The 19,075-nt window shown below is 46.5% G+C and overlaps 1 protein-coding gene across 1 annotated transcript; it reads right to left on the bottom strand.

Annotated features, from left to right (window-relative positions):
• Positions 1 to 1,609: 1,609 nt before the first annotated feature.
• Positions 1,610 to 18,448, bottom strand: etv5a (ETS variant transcription factor 5a). Its single transcript, XM_063214154.1, has 13 exons — positions 18,348 to 18,448; positions 16,456 to 16,588; positions 16,069 to 16,159; positions 15,740 to 15,787; positions 15,174 to 15,224; positions 10,752 to 10,875; positions 9,989 to 10,408; positions 7,654 to 7,943; positions 5,199 to 5,258; positions 4,915 to 4,983; positions 4,385 to 4,554; positions 3,890 to 3,991; positions 1,610 to 3,693 (listed from the first exon to the last, which is right to left on the bottom strand). The coding sequence occupies exons 2-13, from the start codon at positions 16,501 to 16,503 to the stop codon at positions 3,460 to 3,462; spliced, it is 1,707 nt and encodes a 568-aa protein (XP_063070224.1). The 5' UTR covers positions 16,504 to 16,588; positions 18,348 to 18,448; the 3' UTR covers positions 1,610 to 3,459.
• Between the last annotated feature and the right edge of the window lie 627 nt (positions 18,449 to 19,075).

The following is a 19,075-nucleotide window of genomic DNA, read 5'->3' as shown; positions in this document are numbered from 1 at the left end:
CAGTATATCTATTGCAGGCGTCACCACTTGGGAAGGAAACAATCCATTGATAGGCCTATAATTCCAGTGATCTGATCTGAGCTCTTTGAGTAATGTATAGCTCATAAATATGGTGTAAGCATTTAAATTGTCAAATTGAATTATTTCAGAAGACTATTGTATATGATATGTAGGCATATGTATATTCCTTGCAATACAAAATGAGTAGGCCTACTCAGTACTATAGCCAGCAAGTCAGAGTTGTTATCAATACCAGCAAAACCAAAGTCATGCCCATCAACACCAAACTGTCAACAACTGTAACAATAGAGGACCAGAACTTGGAAAACACAGACAGTTTCATATGAAGCACCATTCATAATGATGGGGGAACCAGAAAAGACATTCAGAACTGGATCAACAAAGCACAGGCAAGCTTCATAAGATTTAGAAAGATATGGAAATCAAAACAATACAGTACCGAAACAAAACTCAGACTCTACCAAAGCTGTGTAATATCTACTCTGCTATGGTACAGAATGTTGGAAAACCACAGAAGGCGACATGCACGAAAACTCTTCATCTTCCATACATCATGCCTGCCCAAAACCAACTCCAACAATAAACTCCTCAACATCACTCAGTAAGAAATATGCAATACATATTCAAGAGGTACAGGTGGACCTGGATCGGCCATGTACTCAGGGTGGAACCCAACGCCATCCCAAGAGTCACATTACACTAGACCCCAGAAGGCAAAAGAAAGAAAGGGAGGTGTGACTGAGGTGTTCCCGGCACCAGTGACGGATGTGTTTCCGCACGGTTCGTCACCCTTGGTGGTGCGAACCTGCCACCTTGTAAAGTACATTGATGCGCCAATGGGAGGCACAGTCCGAGCACACTGAGCTAAAGGGCTGGTCCTATGGCCCAACGCTACCACACTCTATTGAGGCTTCGGGAGGGAGGTTTACTAACGTTCCCCACCAAACTCTGCTAGTTGACCTCTGTTACAGCGGCCTAAAATGACATTGCGCCGGACCATTCAGAAGGAGCTCCAGCAGCATCATCAAAGCTGGGGAACCATCGAGAAGTTGGCTAGATTGAAGTGGAGAGACTTTGTTGCTGCCCTATGTGCCGAATGGTGTGATGGAGTTAAGTAAGTATACAAAAATGAGTTGAAGTAAAAGGTTGGCAACATTTTTATGAGGATCTCCGTGTTTGAGAAAAGCTTATATTTCTTAACGTCAATCAAAATAAAATAAAAAGTCAGCATATTGCACAAGAGGTCTTTTGCCACAGGATATGAGGAAAGAAAGGCCATCGACCGTGACCCAAGACAGGAGAGGATGGAGTTTTATCAATGTCATAAGTAGGTACCAGTATATTGCCGTCTGTGAGACAAACAACATAGATTATAATGTGTGTGCGCTCACCATGATGATCCAAAACATCTCTTAGCCATGGGCAGGGAAGCCAAAGAGGTCAGTTGTCCCGGGCCCAGAATTGTGTCTTCATTATATTACATGTACTGAGAACACAGCCCCTTTCAGGGTATATTGTCCTGGGCTCCACAAAAGCGGTCAGCGGTTGGAAGTTAAAAAATAGGGGAAAAAATAATTCTACACAGCACTGGAGCAGAAACAATACGTTTATTGTACCCCGTACAGATCACAAACTCAGCAGTGTAAGGTACACATTGTGAAAGGAAAGGGCGAAGCCTATACAGGTGCGGACAACCCTTTGTTTGTGTGGTCTGAGTGGAGAGCAATGCAACTCCGTCCAACACCCCCCTCTATACTACTAGTTAGTAATACAAGCTGCTCTGCTGTTCCGTCGTCTCCTTCTGTCAGTCAAGGCACTGTTCCCTACTCCACCAAGAAAAAAGGGTGTCCTTTCTTTATTAATTAATTAATTATCTGCAGTCGCATCACAGGGACTCCGATTCAAAAGATAACGTCGTTTTTTTTAGACAGTACTATACAGCGTATACAATAAAATCAAAACAAATGCAGAATTTTGCAAAAATATATTTATATATATTTTTTCTTTACTTTCCCTCCCCAACAAGAAAAACAAAAACAAAAAAAACATAGGAAAACAAAAATGCAGAGAACGTCACAAATTCTTCTTTTGTCCAGCATGAAACGATATGTCAGTGGACAGTTGCTTTGTTAAGTACACCATGCAGAAGAAGAGGAAGCAGTGGCCAATAGTAGTAGTATATCGGAGTTTGGCTAAAGTAAGGAGTGGAGTGGCAGGGTGGGGATGTAGTATACAATCTCACTGCATGCAAACGTCCTCCTTGATGTTGCTGCCACTGCTGTACGGTGATCTCCCACATGAGGGAGATCTAGGCCCAAAATAAATAGACTATTTGGAGCTTCTCAGAAAAAAAAAAAAAAAACATTTGTGCATTTAGCAAAGTCAGCTTGTTGTGGAAAATTGTGAAGGATGTATGGTCTGTATGCACGGATATGCGTGGCAATATTTGTCAAGAATGACTGAAATAAACCGTGGACTATTTCAGAAATGATGATCTAACAGTCCTGTAGAGAATTTTCCACAACATTTTTTTGAAAGCTGGTATTGATAGAGACAGCCAATGCTTAGAAGTGAAAGAAAACAAATCCACTGCACTTGAAAACAAAACTCAAGGAGTAGAACAATACAACAAAAATACAGAAAACTTGATTGTACCTACAGCAGTCTTTAGCCTACAGTCTAATTTATCAACTAAAAGGGTTGTTATACAAAAAGTAGCTGTCTAAACAAGCCATTCAGTTAAACAGATGTATTCTCCAGGTGTTTTTGCAATGTGAAGCCCTTTTCTCTTTATATATATTTCAGTTTTTTTTTAAGGAACATACAGTTCACAAGGGACCCAAGAGGTAACCATATCTCTTTATCTTCTCTTAGTTGACAGTAAAAGTTTTTTGGGGGAAAAGAAAAGAAAAAGGAAAAAAAAGTAGATTGTCAAAACGGAATTGCTACACTTCTTGCAGTCTACAAAGAGACCTCAGTCAGTTCTTCATCTCTACGTGGCCAGTCAATGGCGTTCTCCTCGTCTCCATGGAAACGCACGCACGCACACCTCACTATGCTGACAGGTGATTGGTGCAACCTGAATGCCAGTTTGCCGGTCACCTGTCGGGAGGGTGGAGGGCACTTTCCCACTGGTGGATGCCAGAGGGAAAAAAAACGGAGCACAATGAATTGCAGGTTTCCTCTAAAACCTTCTCAGGAGTTCGTTTGAACTTGAGGGGTGTGTACCCGGGGGTTCAAAGGTCATTTCAGAGAGGGTCAGGCAACAGAGCCAAGACAGAGGGGAGAGAAGAGAGGGCAGAGGGGCAAAAAAGTCTGAATTGGGGGTTTAGTGAGTTCCAGTCTGCGCTGCAGTCCGGGCTTTGGGATAAAATCGTCTATCTTTCATATCTTTATGCTTAAATGACTTCTATCTTGCCCTGAAGAAGAAGAGGACAGTCAGTAGGCGTAGCTGTCTGGGAAGGGCATCCCGGTGACGCACTGCTCCCCTGTGGCGTCCACGATGTAGGGCGGGCCCTCGTCGTAGTGGGTCAGGGGCAGCGTGTCGTCCTCCAGGCCTGGGAGGCCGTCGGGGTCCGCCTTCAGGGTGGGCCTCTGGTTGTCGGGGAAGGCCATGGAGAAGAGGGCCTCAGGGTCGCACACAAACTTGTACACGTACCTCTCACCGGCAACCTGGGAGTGCAGAGCAGAGCAGAGCAGAGAAAAGAAAAGAAAGGGGGGAGATAGGAGGGAGGGGGGGGTAAACAAACACAGCTGGTTAGGTCAGGAAGGGTCTGAGGCAGCCAGTTGCTCTGTGCAAACCAACAGACAAGAGAGAGAGAGATTTACGAGAGTGAGTTTTAGGGGACATAAATGTTATCCTTTGTACCTTCTGCATGATGCCCTTCTCGTAGTAGTAGCGCAGGGAGCGGCTCAGCTTGTCGTAGTTCATGGCTGGCCTGTTCTTCTGGATGCCCCAGCGACGTGCCACCTGAGATGGAAGAAGAGGCAAGACAGAGACAGTGGTCAGCGCAGGGTCAGAGCAATAGGGGTGTAAAGCAGGGCCCAGGGCCCTTCCGTATTGGTGCATGCATGCTCTCCATCGACTTTAGGACCTAAACTCATTTATGCCTAAAGCACCTCCAAAAAAGGACCTCAGCTTATAAAACCTAAATATCTCAACCGTCGAAGCACATAAAACATAGAAAAGTTGCATTTAAAAGCCAAGACTCTCATCTTGGATTAGAATGTGTTCGCTCAGCTTTCCCATATCAAAAATTTTTATGAAAAAAATCTCATGAGCCTGAATGCAGCATAAGGCACCTGGGTCAATGTTGCGCTACGCAGCGTCCAGCATCAATGGATCATATAAAGGAAAGCCTACCTCCTCCGGCTCGATGAGCTTGAACTCCATGCCTCGGCCCGTCCAGGCGATGAAGTGTCCGTTGGCGGGGTCGTCCAGCAGAGTGACCAGGAACTGCCAGAGCTGTAAGGAGCCCCTGCGCTGGTACGGGGGGCCGTCGCGGTACACGCTGGGCTCCTGCTTGACTTTACCTGAGGCCGCAGAGAAAACAGCAACATGATAGAATGAGTCAATGGGGTGGTGAGCACAACTTCAAAATTACTAAAATTGGCGACATTTTATTTTTTTATGCTATGCTATTGTGTTTGTATCAGTGAATTTTCCACGTTTCCCAGAAACAATTTCTACCCACCACCACTCTCCTACCTCGAGTTGATTGTGAATATAGCATTTTCGTACGAAATTACAGGGAAATAAGAACATGGAATTTGGGAAAAAAATATAAATCAGCCCGCAAAATTGCTGCTGATCATAGAGGTGGTTTAACCCATTGTAAGATTTCATTCCGTTGTTAAAAAGGTGACAGTCTGTCTCCAATAGTAACCACTCACCATCTAGTCTCTCTGGCACGACGCAGGCATCGTCATAATACAGGTGCTGCTCCCTGTCGAAAACAAAGCCTGCAATGGAAACAAACAGGAAATGGGGATGAGCACATTATTGGTCGACGTTTAGATCCACCGGCCAATTAGCAGCTCCACTAGAGAATAATGCAATGGGTTCTACAGTATTGTGTTGCTGTAATGATGCAACACCCTGACAATACTTAGCGCCTATTGTGTTGTGTGTTTTTGTTATTCCCTACAGTGATGAAGGAAGCAGCAAGGCTACTTACTTTCTTGGTTGTGGAAGAAGCTTGCAGCCCTCCCAAAAGATGACTGGCAGTTAGGCACTTCTGTAACACAATCAATGAACAAAAATAAAATGTTACTAACAAGTATACAATCGAATTGTAATGCACAGTGGTGGTGCAGATAAACGAAAAGAAAAAAAAAACATAAAGCTTTTTCACTTGCAAGATATTCAGTTTCACTGCTATTTACACATTTCTTTAAACCCCTGACCCTGACGTGCTTAAACACAAGTTGTTACAGGGTCTTGCATTAACGGTCTTGCGGAACAGCAAAACCCACAGTATACACACCAGCATCAGCCGAAATGTATTTCGCACAGAGGTCGAGAAGGCAAGGGCTCCTGGCTGTCACTATAGGGTGATCATTATGTAAGCGCGCCACAGCGGCAGCTGGACAGTAAATGTCCACTGCCCACACACACATCTGGCAACGCTGGCTCTGCCGGCTTAGCCTCAGCTCTGGGCCGCCACAAACTCTGCGCCATGCACAATGACAGCGGCACGTCTCGCTTGAGACGCCAAATAGAATTAAGCCTCTGCGGCCAGACATGGACTGGCAGTTGACAATCGAGTTATCTTTCGTTTCCCCATTGCCCTCTCCGCCCAACCACAGGGGACAGACATCCTTTTGGCCAGGCAGGAAAGAAAGAAAGAGACAGAAAGAAAGAAAGAAAGGACTGCCACACCCTTCGGCTGTGTAAAACTGGACTCAACTGCACTGCACAGTAGTGAAGCCCTGCGGTGAACTGCATGAAGTGTCATGCATGCCCATAATCCTCGGGCCTAATAGAGGCATAGCACTTAATCTGCAGATAGGAAATAAATACTTAGTAGTATCAGCCCCCTTCTCTCTGGAGAGGCTCGTGGCCCTTTATGCCCGATGCGCATGTTTAGAGGCGTGGGCTAAGAGGATTGTGTTATTACATCACGGGTCCTTTACTAAGAATAAATCTGTCCGTGTCCAGGAGGAAGCGGAGTGGAGCTCGTAGTAGTGGTGGTGGTGCTCGAGGCAAGTTTGTGACATGGCCACTGAGATGATGTCAAAATAGCCCGCAGCACAAGCAAAACAGCTGGCTGGCTGGTTGGCTATTGGCCGCGGCGGGCTGTAGTTACTGTTCACGTTTTCTGCTCTGATACGCATCATCTTGAAAGAGTGTGTGGAGTGCTTGCTGTGATGAACCATTTGGTGAACACGAGACTGACTCATTTGGCTTGGGCATGGCGGTGAAGCTCGTCTGCATAAGATCTGGGCTGCATGAATCATATCATGGGCTGTGACGTGAAGTCCAAGATCTTCCACTAATGCTCTTCTTCTCTAGATGTTGCTCTAAGGGCATCTATGCAATCTAGCTGATGCAACTCTCATCTGCATCTTGCATTCTGTTTTTAAGCATGGAGTGGGGGATTTTTTTAGCCTTAAAGCAGGATAAGTAAAATAGGAAGAGGGGGAGAAAGTGAGAGTTAAAAAAAAGCTAAGAAAAAACAAAGTCAACGGGGTGTCTGTCGATGGGCACCGAGCGCTGCACTGTGCTGTGTTGCATCCATCTCTCTCCCTCTCTCTCGCTCGCTCTTGTCCCCGGCCGGTTCCTTGCTGATGGGTGCTAAAACTAACAGGCGAGTGCCAAAGCCACACAGCACATTCCACACCCCTCTGGCCTGGCCGCTCTCACACCATCTGCACGTCCCTACCCTCGCTCTCCCAGGAGCAGCGCCGCACGCAACCGGCCCGCTCCACAATAGAGGCCTGTCTGCCCTGCTCTGCTTGGTCGTGCCATGCGGCGGACTACTCTGCTGCTGCAGCCGCTGCTGCTGCCACTGTGCCGGGGTGCATTTCTCGAAAGCATAGTTGCTAACTACGTCAGCTACTTTGTTGGTTGCGATGCAATTTCCCATTGGCAACTAACCAAGTTGCTAACTGCTAACAACTATGCTTTTGAGAAATGCACCCCTGAGCAGGGCTGTGCTGCTGTACTGGCCGGCGTAATTAATGACACTTTTTTAGGACAGCTTGGGCCAGGATAGACTTGCTCCATTTTCCGTTGCTTTCATTTTTCATATTCCTTCTTCCTTTTAGGTTTTTTTGTGTGTGACCATGGCCCTGGGTGGCTTGAGTATAACGTGTGCATTTTATGTCCAATCCGTTAAAGTATCGCTATGGTTGCGATTAGATTCAAAATGTTTGTTATGAGTGTGTCAATTTACTGTTTCTGTTGACTTGCATGAATATTATTAATATTAATTAATTACTTGACTTTAACAATTTACCTATGCCAACAACTTGTTGCACACGAAAATGGCCACCTGCCCTATCAAAGTGTCACCGAATTTTAATTGGAGTATCCAAACTACCACCCGTCTTCTAGTACCTTTCAATGTGCTTAATTAAGATGACCCCTGACACCATTTCCAAAATGGCCACCTAGCCTACTACGCTTACCAGAGTCGAAGCAGAAGTCTCGCGGCTCCTGCTTGATGGCCATGGGGTGGAAGGCGGCGGGAGAGGGGCCCATGTTGGGGACCCCCTGCTCGCTGTAGTGGGGGTCCAGCATCTCCTGCTTGAAGCCCTGGGGGGGCACGGGCACTAGGGGCTCGGACATCTGCCGGTGGTAGGGGGGCCTCCTGCCATCGCGCGGGGAAGTGCTGGGAGCCTGGGGCAGGAAGGGTGGCCGGCCTTGGCTCTCGGAGGGCGGGAATGGTAGGCAGGGTTCGGACAGCTGTCTTTGGAACCTGTGAGAAGGGGATTAAGAGAAATGGGAGAAGAGAAGAGCATTTAACTTCATATACCGTAATCAGTTGCCTTTTGAAATGGCAAGACATATTATGAAGGGGGAAGGGAGAGAACAAGGAATATTTAGTGTTGTCCCGGAACCTAAAGGATGAACCATTGACTATATAGGTGTCCGCTTGTATACCAGCAAAGAGAGGAATATTATGAGGTCATGGGGAGACAACAATGTTTAATTGAACAGCAAGTAGCAAGAGCCTGCAGGAGAAATATAATGAGGTGCGAGAGACACACGAGCGCTTAATTGAACAGCATCTAGATTAAGATTTAAAAACAGGGGCCGGGTAGGATGCGTGCCAGAGCAGCACAAACGCAACCTTCCTCAGCAATGTAAGTTTACCCTTCATGTATAACTGTTAGTGCCACTGCTAGAAGGTAAAGCACCCAGCCAGCAGCGGTGAAATGAAATCCATAGCCACTTCCTCAGGCAGTGAAATTAATCCCTACCCCCTCCCTTCACCAAGAAGCTGTAAATTAGCCCCCCCACCCCCTCGCACAGGCCTGACACCCGCCGGATAAATATAAACAAGGAAACGCTGCCCAGCCCAGCAGCCAACCACTGACTTTTACAGAGGAAAGGAAAGGAGACACGAGACGAGACGATTGCTGAGGCGATAGCTACTGAACGCTCCTAACCCTCCACCACCAACTCACCCACTGTTCCAGAGGAGAGATGTTTGCTGAGCCCACAGCTACTGACCCCCTTCCTCCCACCACGATCAAATCCATCCACCCACCCACACACACCCACCCACATTACCCGTTGGCCGTCCGCACACCACTGGCTGCCAGCGGGATGCCGGGCATTCTCCGCCACGCGTCGTTCACCACTGCTGGCTGGCTGCAGGTGGCACGGCCGTACGCCAGCCGTCCCGTTCCCACGCGGGTCAAGTTAATAGAGTCCGCACGCACGCATGCCCTCCACCACCACCCAACTCAATCCGAACCATATAACCCCACCACCACCCCATCCCCCACCCTTACCACCCCTCAGCAGTGGGCTCATAAGGCATAAGGGCAAAACAACATCCGAGTAAGTGCCGCTCCCCCCCTCACAACCTATCCCACCATGGGCGCCAACAAATAGTTTCCATTCATTTAGTCAGCATAACTGAAAGGTCACCTGCTTTTTATATTCACACACACACAGTCTCCTAGCCCTTGCATTAAGATGGTATAGATCAACTCGGGGTCAGCAACACCTGAGCCTTGAGTGCTGAGCTGAAAGCCTACACCAGAGCTCTCGGGAGTGACCGGGATTAACTGCAGTGTCAAGCGTTCGCTCTTTAGCTCAGTTTCATATTTGTTTTCGATATTGAGTCTGTCGCCGTACAAATGTTGATATTTACTACGGCTTTGCTATGCGTTACCCACGCAAAGCAGAAGAATTAAGTATTTAAGTACTAGGAAGCATTAGTATTTTATGTATTAGCAAGCATTAGTATTTTAAGTATTTAAGTATTTCGCCTTAACAGCGATCTGTAAGCCATATGGGGATTCACCATGGGTGGTGTGGTCTCGTATGCTTGATCACAGATCCCCCCACCCCTTCATGAAGAATGCCTGCAGTTTCAGTTTGCCGCATTCTACAGAAAAGTTCACCAGCAGAACAAAATAATTTCACAATCACAAGGCTGATCTAAATAACCGATGACACTGGCATATACAGTACGTGATTCCGAATACTCCTTCCCAGCTTACCGGTGCTGCTAGCTAAGAACACATCATGCTTGAGGGAGGTTTTACAAATAAACATTACACCATGAAGAAAGCTCTCGTTGCATCAGCAGATTTTCTCCCATGACTGGAGGTTATGGAATGTAAAACTGCTGTGATGGACAATGGATCATTCATACAAGCATGGCTAAAATCATAGGCTGAGGTTGTGACGACGCGTGCAAAGGCAGTCTGTGCAGCACGCATGCGCACTTTGCCATTTCAATGCATTTTGGTAAGAGTTTTCACATATCCAACCCATCATCCTCACCTGTGCTCGGAGCTGAAGGGCGTGTCATGATTGAGGGGCGGGCAGGGCACGGCGAATGGCGGGCTCTGGCTGTGGCTGTGGTTGTGACCGTGGCTGTGGTTGTGGCTGTGCAGGGGCAGCGCCCTCTGGCTGTGACCTGCTGCAACTGCGGCGGCGTTAACGGCGTGGGAGCTGCTAGCGGAGGCAGCTGCTGCTGCTGTACCCTGGGGCGTGGATAGGGGGCGCTGTGCTAGCGTAGGGGTGCCCTGCGGCGGCTGCTGCTGCTGCTGTGGGGGGACCAGGGGGGCATGTGATGGGGGATCGTGCAGTGCGTGGTTGGGGCCCTGGGCAGCGGCGTTGGAAGGGGGGCCGCACGGGGACACGGGCGTCGACGGCGGCGTCAGGGGCTTGAACCCGGCCGAGGGCTTCCTCTCATAGGCACTGAGAGAGAGAGAGAGAGAGAGAGAGAGAGAGAGAGAGAGAGAGAGAGAGAGAGAGAGAGAGAGAGAGAGAGAGAGAGAGAGAGAGAGAGAGAGAGAGAGAGAGAGAGAGAGAAAGAAAGAAAGAAAGAAAGAAAGAAAGAAAGAAAGAAAGAAAGAAAGAAAGAAAGAAAGAAAGAAAGAAAGAAAGAAAGAAAGAAAGAAAGAAAGAAAGAAAGAAAGAAAGAAAGAGAGAGAGAGAGAGAAAATTGTTAGTCTGGATGTGCATCTTAGGCTGAAAAAAAAGTACATCAGGAATAAGCATAATAAACATATGGGCATCGTGGCTGGATGTGCATGTGTACCTGTAGCTGTAAAGGCACTTCTCTCCGTAGGGCATGGGACTGCAGTCCTGACTACAAGGTGACAGCGCGTTGGTGGGACTCAGTTCCCGCTTAATCTTGGTTGGTGGCGGGCCATGGAACATCACTGGAGAGAGGGAGGAGAGGGGAGAGAAGAAGAAGGGTGATGGGGAGGGGAAAGAGGAGGGAAGGGGGTGATTGAGAGGGAAGGAGGAGGAGGAGGGGAGGAGAGGGGGAGAGGAGAGACGACAGTATGACAAAATGTTGTGAAGTGCATCAGCTCGTCTGACAACCCATCAGACAAATTGTTCATCGCTTTATTTGTTTCTCCATCCTCCCTTCATCACCCGCTTTTGCTTACTTGCTCCCACACCTCCCCCTACCCCACCTCTCTTCCCTCCATCACTCTCACCTCACCGCTGCCTATTCTTCTCACAAACGGATGTTGTCTTACCACTCAGACGGTTTAATGACTTTCTTTCATAGCCCTAACGAGGCCAATAGTGGAGGGAGCTCAGCAGCATAAGAGCTTCATCTACCCCGACCGCCCCCTCCCTCCGCTAACCCCCCCACCTTCACTCCCCCTACATCAGTATCACAATACCAGACAGCAGGGGCAATCAAAGCCCTCCCTGCAGATTTCCATCACTGTCCAGGTCAATAGCCATGAATCAGTGTGTCTGTAATTCAATGATTCTGAATGATTTTCTCCCCCCCGCACTGTAACCATTAGCTGCAGCAGCGCCCGCGCGTCAGCTCTCATATCCGGCGCCACATAAATGGCCCGACGAAACCCGAGCACTCGGCGGTTTGCACTGCAGCCCCCTGCCCCAGCGCAAAACGACACAAGCGCAGAGCCGCTCAGTGCGGTGCAACCAGAGCCAAATAAATCACCCCAGCCAGCACGCCACGCTGTGCCGCAGAAGAGACTAGGGTAGAGTAGAGGAAAGGAGGCTCGTCCGTCTGCACTGACTAACAATGGGCACGTGAGGGTGTGTGAGTAAGGGTGAGTGTGTGTGTGAGAGTGAGTTTGTGCCATATATGCTGGCACAAGGGGCAGTGGTGAAAGAGGGATGGATGCAGACAGAGACAGAGAGAGCGAGAGTGTGAGAGCGCGCGCGAGAGAGAGCCAGAGACTAACTGAGAAAGAGAGAGCATGCGACTCTAGCCAGCACAGAGCCAAGCAGAGGTGCTGATTAGAAGAGGGGGCTCAGAGCGACAGAGGAGAAGAGAAGAGAGGAAGGAGATTAACTTTTCCTCCAGCTGTGGCCAAAAGAAAAGGGGTGTTATACACCAGCATAGAATACCATGTGACCAGTGTTTAAATTGGCTTTTGGGAGGTGGGGGAGCCCTTCACTCGCGGTCAAAATAGCTTTAAAAAAAAAAAACAATTTTAACATCGCCCCATCAGGCAAATACATGTATTCTATGAAGTTATTGCCCATAATTAATATAATACATAAATCAATGTATTTCTCAGTTATGAGAAAAACAGCAAGGTACCCTCATTCCCTCTTCACTGTATTGGGTTGCTAAAAAAATAGGAACAGTTAGACCAGGCAGTATCACACCTGATGCATTTATGTAGCCTACTTTTTAATATTCTCTCCTGTCAGTTGGCAACAGTATGCTATTGGACTGTCAGTACAGGGGCAAAAAAGTGTTAATTCTGACCACCATCACTGCACCATCAAGCTACAAAGGTGTAGACCTAAGACTATTAAGAACTCATATTATTTGATGTGAATAACAATTTGTTTTAAAAGATCATGTGATTTATTTAAATTCTCCTATAATGTCATGGGTTTAGCATGCATTTATTAGCACGTATTATGCCTAATAAGTAACAAAGTTAAAAGAATAAAAATGCATGCTTAGGCTATGCTGTTCTATTACAGTGCGTGAAAGTGTGCACTGTCACTTTAAATCAGGCGGAGACTGCAGAGAATCTTCTCACTCGGACACGTCTTTTCTTTACAGATTGCTCCTTTGGCTGACTGATTATATGGGGCGTTCTTATTTCAGTAGTATAGTTAGTCCAGCTATCTCGCTCCGTGCATATGTTTTAATTACACTTCAGTCGCATTAAGTAAATGTTTTTTTGCAAAGCAATAACTTTGGCAAAAGGCGGCAATAGATTGGAACTTGCTGCATCAATTCTAGCGCGAGAGAGACGGTGCACTGCTCTACACGCAACGCTAGGATGGACACGCAGGAACCCCAGTCATTTGCTTACTGTCTAAAAACTTTTAATACGTTCCTGGCATGTTTAAGCCCACATAAAAGTAACCTGCAACCAAATGGCTACACATTCTGACAGAACAATGGACGGAAATCCCAAACTTGAAGTTGATTTTCTCACATTAACAAACTGCTGTTAAAGTAGGCAGACACCACGCTATTCTGCATGACTGTTTGGTTAACTTTGCCTGAAAGCTAGCCGATATCAAATGAAATGACAGCTTACCTCCGTTTTGTAAAATGCATTGTATCTAGCCTACTAACTTTGCACATTGAACATGAGAGCATGGAGGACAGGCTTGAGGTAGTGACATACAGCGGAGTAGCTCTAGCTGTGAGAAAGAGCAAGCGCTCTGGACCGCTCAACTGTTGCAAAGTTGCTACAAACTGAAATTGTGGTGTCTCGCAGCGCATGTGCAGAATGCAGATGCATAATAACTGAAATAATGCGGGAGTCCCTTAATCTTATTTTATGTTGCTATCATTGGAAAACTTTCATAAAAATATGATATTTCAAGAAGAGGTGAAAATATATGAACTGTGAATACACTGAGGATGGGGCAGCAGGAGCGCAGCTCCGTTTGGCTGTCCCTCCGAGGTGAGGAGGCGGAGCTGCGCTCCGGAGGGCTCCGCCCCAATTTAAACCCTGCATGTGACCCAAATCAGACTTTGGGGGGGGAGAATGGAAAAAAAAATGGGAGGAGAGGTTGGACTTTGACTCTGTGGCACTCAGTCAACTACAGTCCAGCAGCATACCCAGGCTGGAATATCTATGGCTGGTGGAAGCTGGCTAGTTTGTCCGGCTAGAAGAAAGTGGCCAGCTTGTGCGGCTGGAACAAAGTGGCTGGCAGCCAAGCCTCAGCGGCAGGGCGGCCCTGACAGGCTGACCATGACCATCTCCCAGGAACAAACGCACACTCTCAGCCATTTACTTCACCATAGCTGCTGGGTCAGGTTGACCGCAATGGCTACTGTTAGGCCGTCCAAAGAAAAACAACAGAGAGAGAGAGAGAGAGAGAGAGAGAGAGAGAGAGAGAGAGAGAGAGAGAGAGAGAGAGAGAGAGAGAGAGAGCGAATGAGAGAGAGCAAGAGAGATGGCCAGCATCCAAGACACACCACACCCGCCGCTTTTGAAGGCATTTTTGTTTTTCCAGGCAAGAAAAAAAAGAAAGGCACCAAAAATGCTTGAAAACACACAGACCACCAACTGATAGCTCAAGAAAGAAAGAAAAAAACCTCTTCCTAGCGGTTATTGTTTTAGAGGGCTGGGGAGGCAGGGCTCTGTTGCTGTTCTGTTAAGCCTGAGCCCATGAGCTAGCGAGCGAGTCCATCACTCCCTTCCCTCATCCCTCTTTCCCTCCATCTCTCTTTCCCTCTAGCTATCCATCGCTCGCTCCCTCTCTCTCCCTCCCTCCCTCCAGCCTTGCCCAGCCCCGCCCTCTGGAATCCGGCCCATGCTAGAGGCAAGAGGCTGGACAAGAGTGCATGAAAGTGTGAAATCAGATTATGAGCTTGGCTCATGTGATGCTCGATACCAATCGCCTGATTAAACTTTCAAAAAAAAAAAAGAGGGGAAGATTGGGGGGAAAAAAGTAAGCAAGTGATTGAGGGAGGCAGGTGGAGAAAGAAAAGAAAAGAAAAACGGAAGTGCCGCTTGGAGGTGAGAGGTGAGATGGTCTCTCTTCTCTCTGTGAGAAAGTTGCTCAGAGAAACAGATGTGCACTCATGTATTTGCTTCTGTATTTACCTAGACCTGGTGTGGGCTGGCTGGCTATGCATAGGATGAGCTATTGGGCTATTATTCTGTGGCAGGAGCAGCACAGGTACCAGGTCAAGTGCTGCCGGTTTCAAGTGGACCAGAGGCTCTGCAGCCGGGAGCGACTGGAACCCACTTCAGGTTTCCTCTCCTCTCCTCTCCTCCCTCCGTGAGCCACTGATCAAATTCCTTGGTGTTCATTGTCTCCACAAAATTGAATGAAGCTTGAAGTGCTCTTTGAATAATAAATGCGCTTATTTTTTTGAGAGCCGAGGTAGTGTTGTCCACATCACCCTTACCTGGACACGACCCAAAGTACACCACGAGAGAGAGAGGGAGAGAGGGAGCGAGAGAGAAAGAGAGAGAGGGAAAGAGAGCGAGAGAGAGAGATCGAGAGAATGAATGAATAATGAATCTCAGGTACTCACAGCTATCTGACTGGAAATCTGGGACAAACTGCTCGTCATCTGGCACCTGGGCTGTAGAGACAAGGACAGAGAGGGCGGCCATCAATTATTCAAATCATTTTTTTAAAAAGTCGCACAGTTAGAAAGATATTACTGTAACTGATTCATGTTGATTTTTTTTTTGCTCGTTTACCAGAGGCTGAGACTAAAGTAGCCAGACACCAGATGCCGTAGTGGCAGGTCGCTATTGATGTATTTAAAAATATGCATGTATGGAAAACTTTGCAAATTTCATTCATAAACTACCAGAGCTATGGCCAATTATTCCATAAAAAGAATACTACAGATAGCTACTCTTATTTAATGTTTAAATTCGTCTCTCAGACTAGTTGCCCATTAAGACAATAAAATACAAAACAAAAGAAATTAAAAAATCTCTAATTATGTATAACACTATAATAATTATGAAAAATAATTAAAGATATCAATAGAAATAATAATACGTAGCACGACAAAGTATGACATTCAAAAAAGAAATTCAAATATAAATGTGTTAGTCTCTACGGCAAACTTCAGAAAATTCTTACCTTCCGCAATCCAGATCTCCTGCAGTTGGCTCAAGTCCTGAAAGAGTTCTAAAGTGAACAGATGAGAATTAAAGTTAAAACGCATGTTTCACACACAGGCAAAAATGCAAAAAGAGAAAGTTAAAAAAAGTCAGTCACAATAAAATCCAGTTAGATGAGCAACCAAAAACAGAAAAAAGAAAAAAAAGAAATCCCACACATAGAGCTGTTGTCATATCGAGTTTGTCAAAATATGACATTGGAGCTAAATATAGAATCAGCAGCAGCGCCGTGCGGACTTGGATGGAGTGTAGAACACACTCGAGGAAAGGAACAGGCATGTAGCGTACCTTCTGTATCCTGAGCGAGCTCTGCATCCACAAACTTCCTTTTCCTCTCGCTGGTTGGTCTGCTGTATGGCTCCTCTGCACGAGACGATTTCTGTGGTGAAGACAACAACACACTGTCGTCAGGATTGATAGTGACACACACACAGACACACACACACACACACACGTGATGATGAAGCCAAGTCACTGTGAGAGCATGTGCGTGTGTGTGTGTGTGTGTGTGTGTGTGTGTGATGCGCATGTTTCACATCACACACTGAGCCAACTTGTTGGATGCAGAGCACCAAGGAGAGGAGAAGACAACACAGACAGACGCGCACACACACACTGTCACCTCAGTGGAATATGTATGGCATGGCACTGTCAGACAAGCAGCAGCCTACTTACACTGGGTGGGACCATAAATGGGACTTGCTGGTCATAAAATCCGTCCATGTTATCTTGGTCTTCACAGGGTTCCCAGTGAAGAGGTTTCGCCTAAAGCGATGGCCTTTAGGATTTTCTCAAGACCTCTCTTTCTCTGAAAAACAAACCAAAAGAAAAAAAATAGATTGAGTTAAAGAGGTGCAATACGCCCTTCAGATAAAAAGAAGTGTTCACCACCTACAGTGTACACCATCTACAGAGCATGGTGGTGCTGTGTCCATCACCCAGTAACTCTTGTTTGTTGATCATTACCACTGCCATCATCCTCAACTCATACTGGTGTGGATTATGACCTGTACGCTGTAAATACAATGCGTGGTCATGTGAAGGACACTCACAAACCTTATGTAATATCATACCATCTGTCCTTGTTATTAAAACCCACCATAAACACCAAGTCAAACACCTGCACTAACAATATAGAAGTTACCTGCAACCATCCTGAACAAGTACAACACAACACAATACAATACCAAAAGCCAACTTTTGTGTGCAATGCTGTGGCCTTAAAACACTGTGCACGCAACAGAGATGGCACTCTTGTGTCACGCTGCCATTCTTGCACGAATGTGTCCGACTATGTCCTTCGGGACATGGCACGGAGTCTACAGTGCGCACACAACCGCTGGCGCACCAAAAGGGTTATTTGGGCTCAAAAGAGCGTAAGATAAAATAGAGCAGCATGGGCTTCCACATGAATGAGCGCTCCTCTCAAGCCCGCCCGGGTGACTCACCCTGGTTGATCAGTTGTCCTAATGGCTGACGAATAAAACGGAGCTCGCTTTATTATTAAATGACACGTTGTGTTTATTACCAAGAAAAGCGCACAGAGCAAGCGCTTTTACGCATCGTAGCGAAGGGGGGAAAGGGGCAGGTAAATGCAGAGCTTTTGCATGATTTTGTTTTTTGTGAACCGTTGCATTTTTAAACGACCCAATTTCTCACTACAATAATTACCATAATAGGTACACTGTGAATGGGAAGTGCAGGCGTTTGGTATACAAAACTATTGGGAAATTTGGACAAACTGTAGGCCTACATTAATTTGCGTAAAACATAAATTGCATCAGATTTTTTTTGCTGCGAAAAAAACTTCGAGGGTTATCGCAATGGTCCTTCTGGAAGTGGATTACCCAACACTATGACCACACATAAAACATTGGCAACTTTCTCAAGTGTCATATGAGGAACAAATGGTCCAGGTAACCTTAAATAGGGTTTAATCTGAGAATCGCGCATAACTCCAAAACAATTACTTTCAAGTTATAGAGCCTAAACCTAGTCCACATTGAAGAAAGTTAAAAGAAAAGAAAGTGTTCATGTAGAAACAACCGAATAGTAGCCTAATGCACAACAATTCATTTCAGTAACGCAATTGCAGCACACATCAAAGAGAATTAACACAACCGTCATGTGGGGGGGAGACACACACTACCCCTCCCTCGCCTCCCTCCTCCCACGGCCCCTTGTTTTTCTCAATGAAGTGAAACTCGATCCGTGAGGAACTGGGAGGGGGGGTGGAGGGGGTCAGGACAATCTCACCTCCCCATTCATAAAAATCGCAAACAGCCAAAGCCACCCTCCACCGATAACAGAAGCATTTCCACAGATGTGACGCGTAATCCATATAATTTGTGCGACAGCGAACATTTAAAACATGGATGCTATAGAAAATGGTTGCCTGGCGCAAAGTAAAATCTCCCTCGGAGAAAATGGCGTTCTCTGTTGCCCTGAGCGCTTGATAGCTGGATTTGCAGTTGCAATTCGGCGTTTAACTTAACTAGTGTCGCTATGATATTGCATTTAACCGGCGCCATATCTGTGGTGCACAGTACGCATCACGTCATACTCACCCAGTAATTTTCGTAGACACCTCTATAACGCAGAAAAAAATCTCAGTAAAATCCACACAATCTCCGTGATTTTCTCTTCTGTGATGGGTAGATGCGCACTCCTCGCCTCACAAAACTTGAATGAGGGTTTGTAAATGGAATGGCTGGTTTTCCCTGGGGCTCGACGGGCACGTGTAGCTATACGCCCATTGGTTGGGAGCCGTTGTCTTTCAAATGAACAACCAATTGTGACTCTTCGGCTGATTAAATATTCATGATTTGCTCTTCGACCAATCGCTGCGTGGGTAGGACCTATTTTTATGAATGACTGGGTTTCATTCAGAATCGCATTTGAGATTTTTTTTTCCACCAACGTTGAGCCTCTTAAAGGGCCAGCCTGTTTTGGGAGCTGATCCGCTAAACTAGGAACTGTGTAGGCAGGGCAGTGTGCAGTTGCCTTCTGTATATTTCCCAGATCGAAAAAGAAATAGAAGCCTACGTGCCTGTGTAGATAAAATAACCTCGCGTGACGGTCTCTGATAATCGAAAAGACCCAGCGTGACAATGTAGGCCTACTAGTCTAAAGGAAAAGCCAAAAATATATCCATCGGACGCATTTAGCTAACATCGTTCTCAACAAAAACTGACACCAGTCTCAATCTCTATTGGTTAGTCACAGGATTATGATGCAACTTTGGATAGCAAATTGCCCTAAGAGATCACATTATGTTCCACTACATGGTTTAAAG

This window comes from Engraulis encrasicolus, chromosome 13, assembly GCF_034702125.1.
Source record: "Engraulis encrasicolus isolate BLACKSEA-1 chromosome 13, IST_EnEncr_1.0, whole genome shotgun sequence".
Lineage (NCBI taxonomy): Eukaryota > Metazoa > Chordata > Actinopteri > Clupeiformes > Engraulidae > Engraulis > Engraulis encrasicolus.
Note: the sequence above shows the minus strand (reverse complement) of the source record. Positions and strands in the feature narration are given on the sequence as shown.

Excerpts from the sequence above, each read along its gene's own strand:
- etv5a (XM_063214154.1), bottom strand. The coding sequence starts at position 16,503 with ATGGACGGATTTTATGACCAGCAAGTCCCATTTATGGTCCCACCCAGT. Across the intron at positions 15,225-15,739 it reads GGAGATCTGGATTGCGGAAG|CCCAGGTGCCAGATGACGAG; the intron begins GTAAGAATTTTC and ends TTGTCTCTACAG. Across the intron at positions 5,259-7,653 it reads AGACTTCTGCTTCGACTCTG|AAGTGCCTAACTGCCAGTCA; the intron begins GTAAGCGTAGTA and ends ATTGTGTTACAG.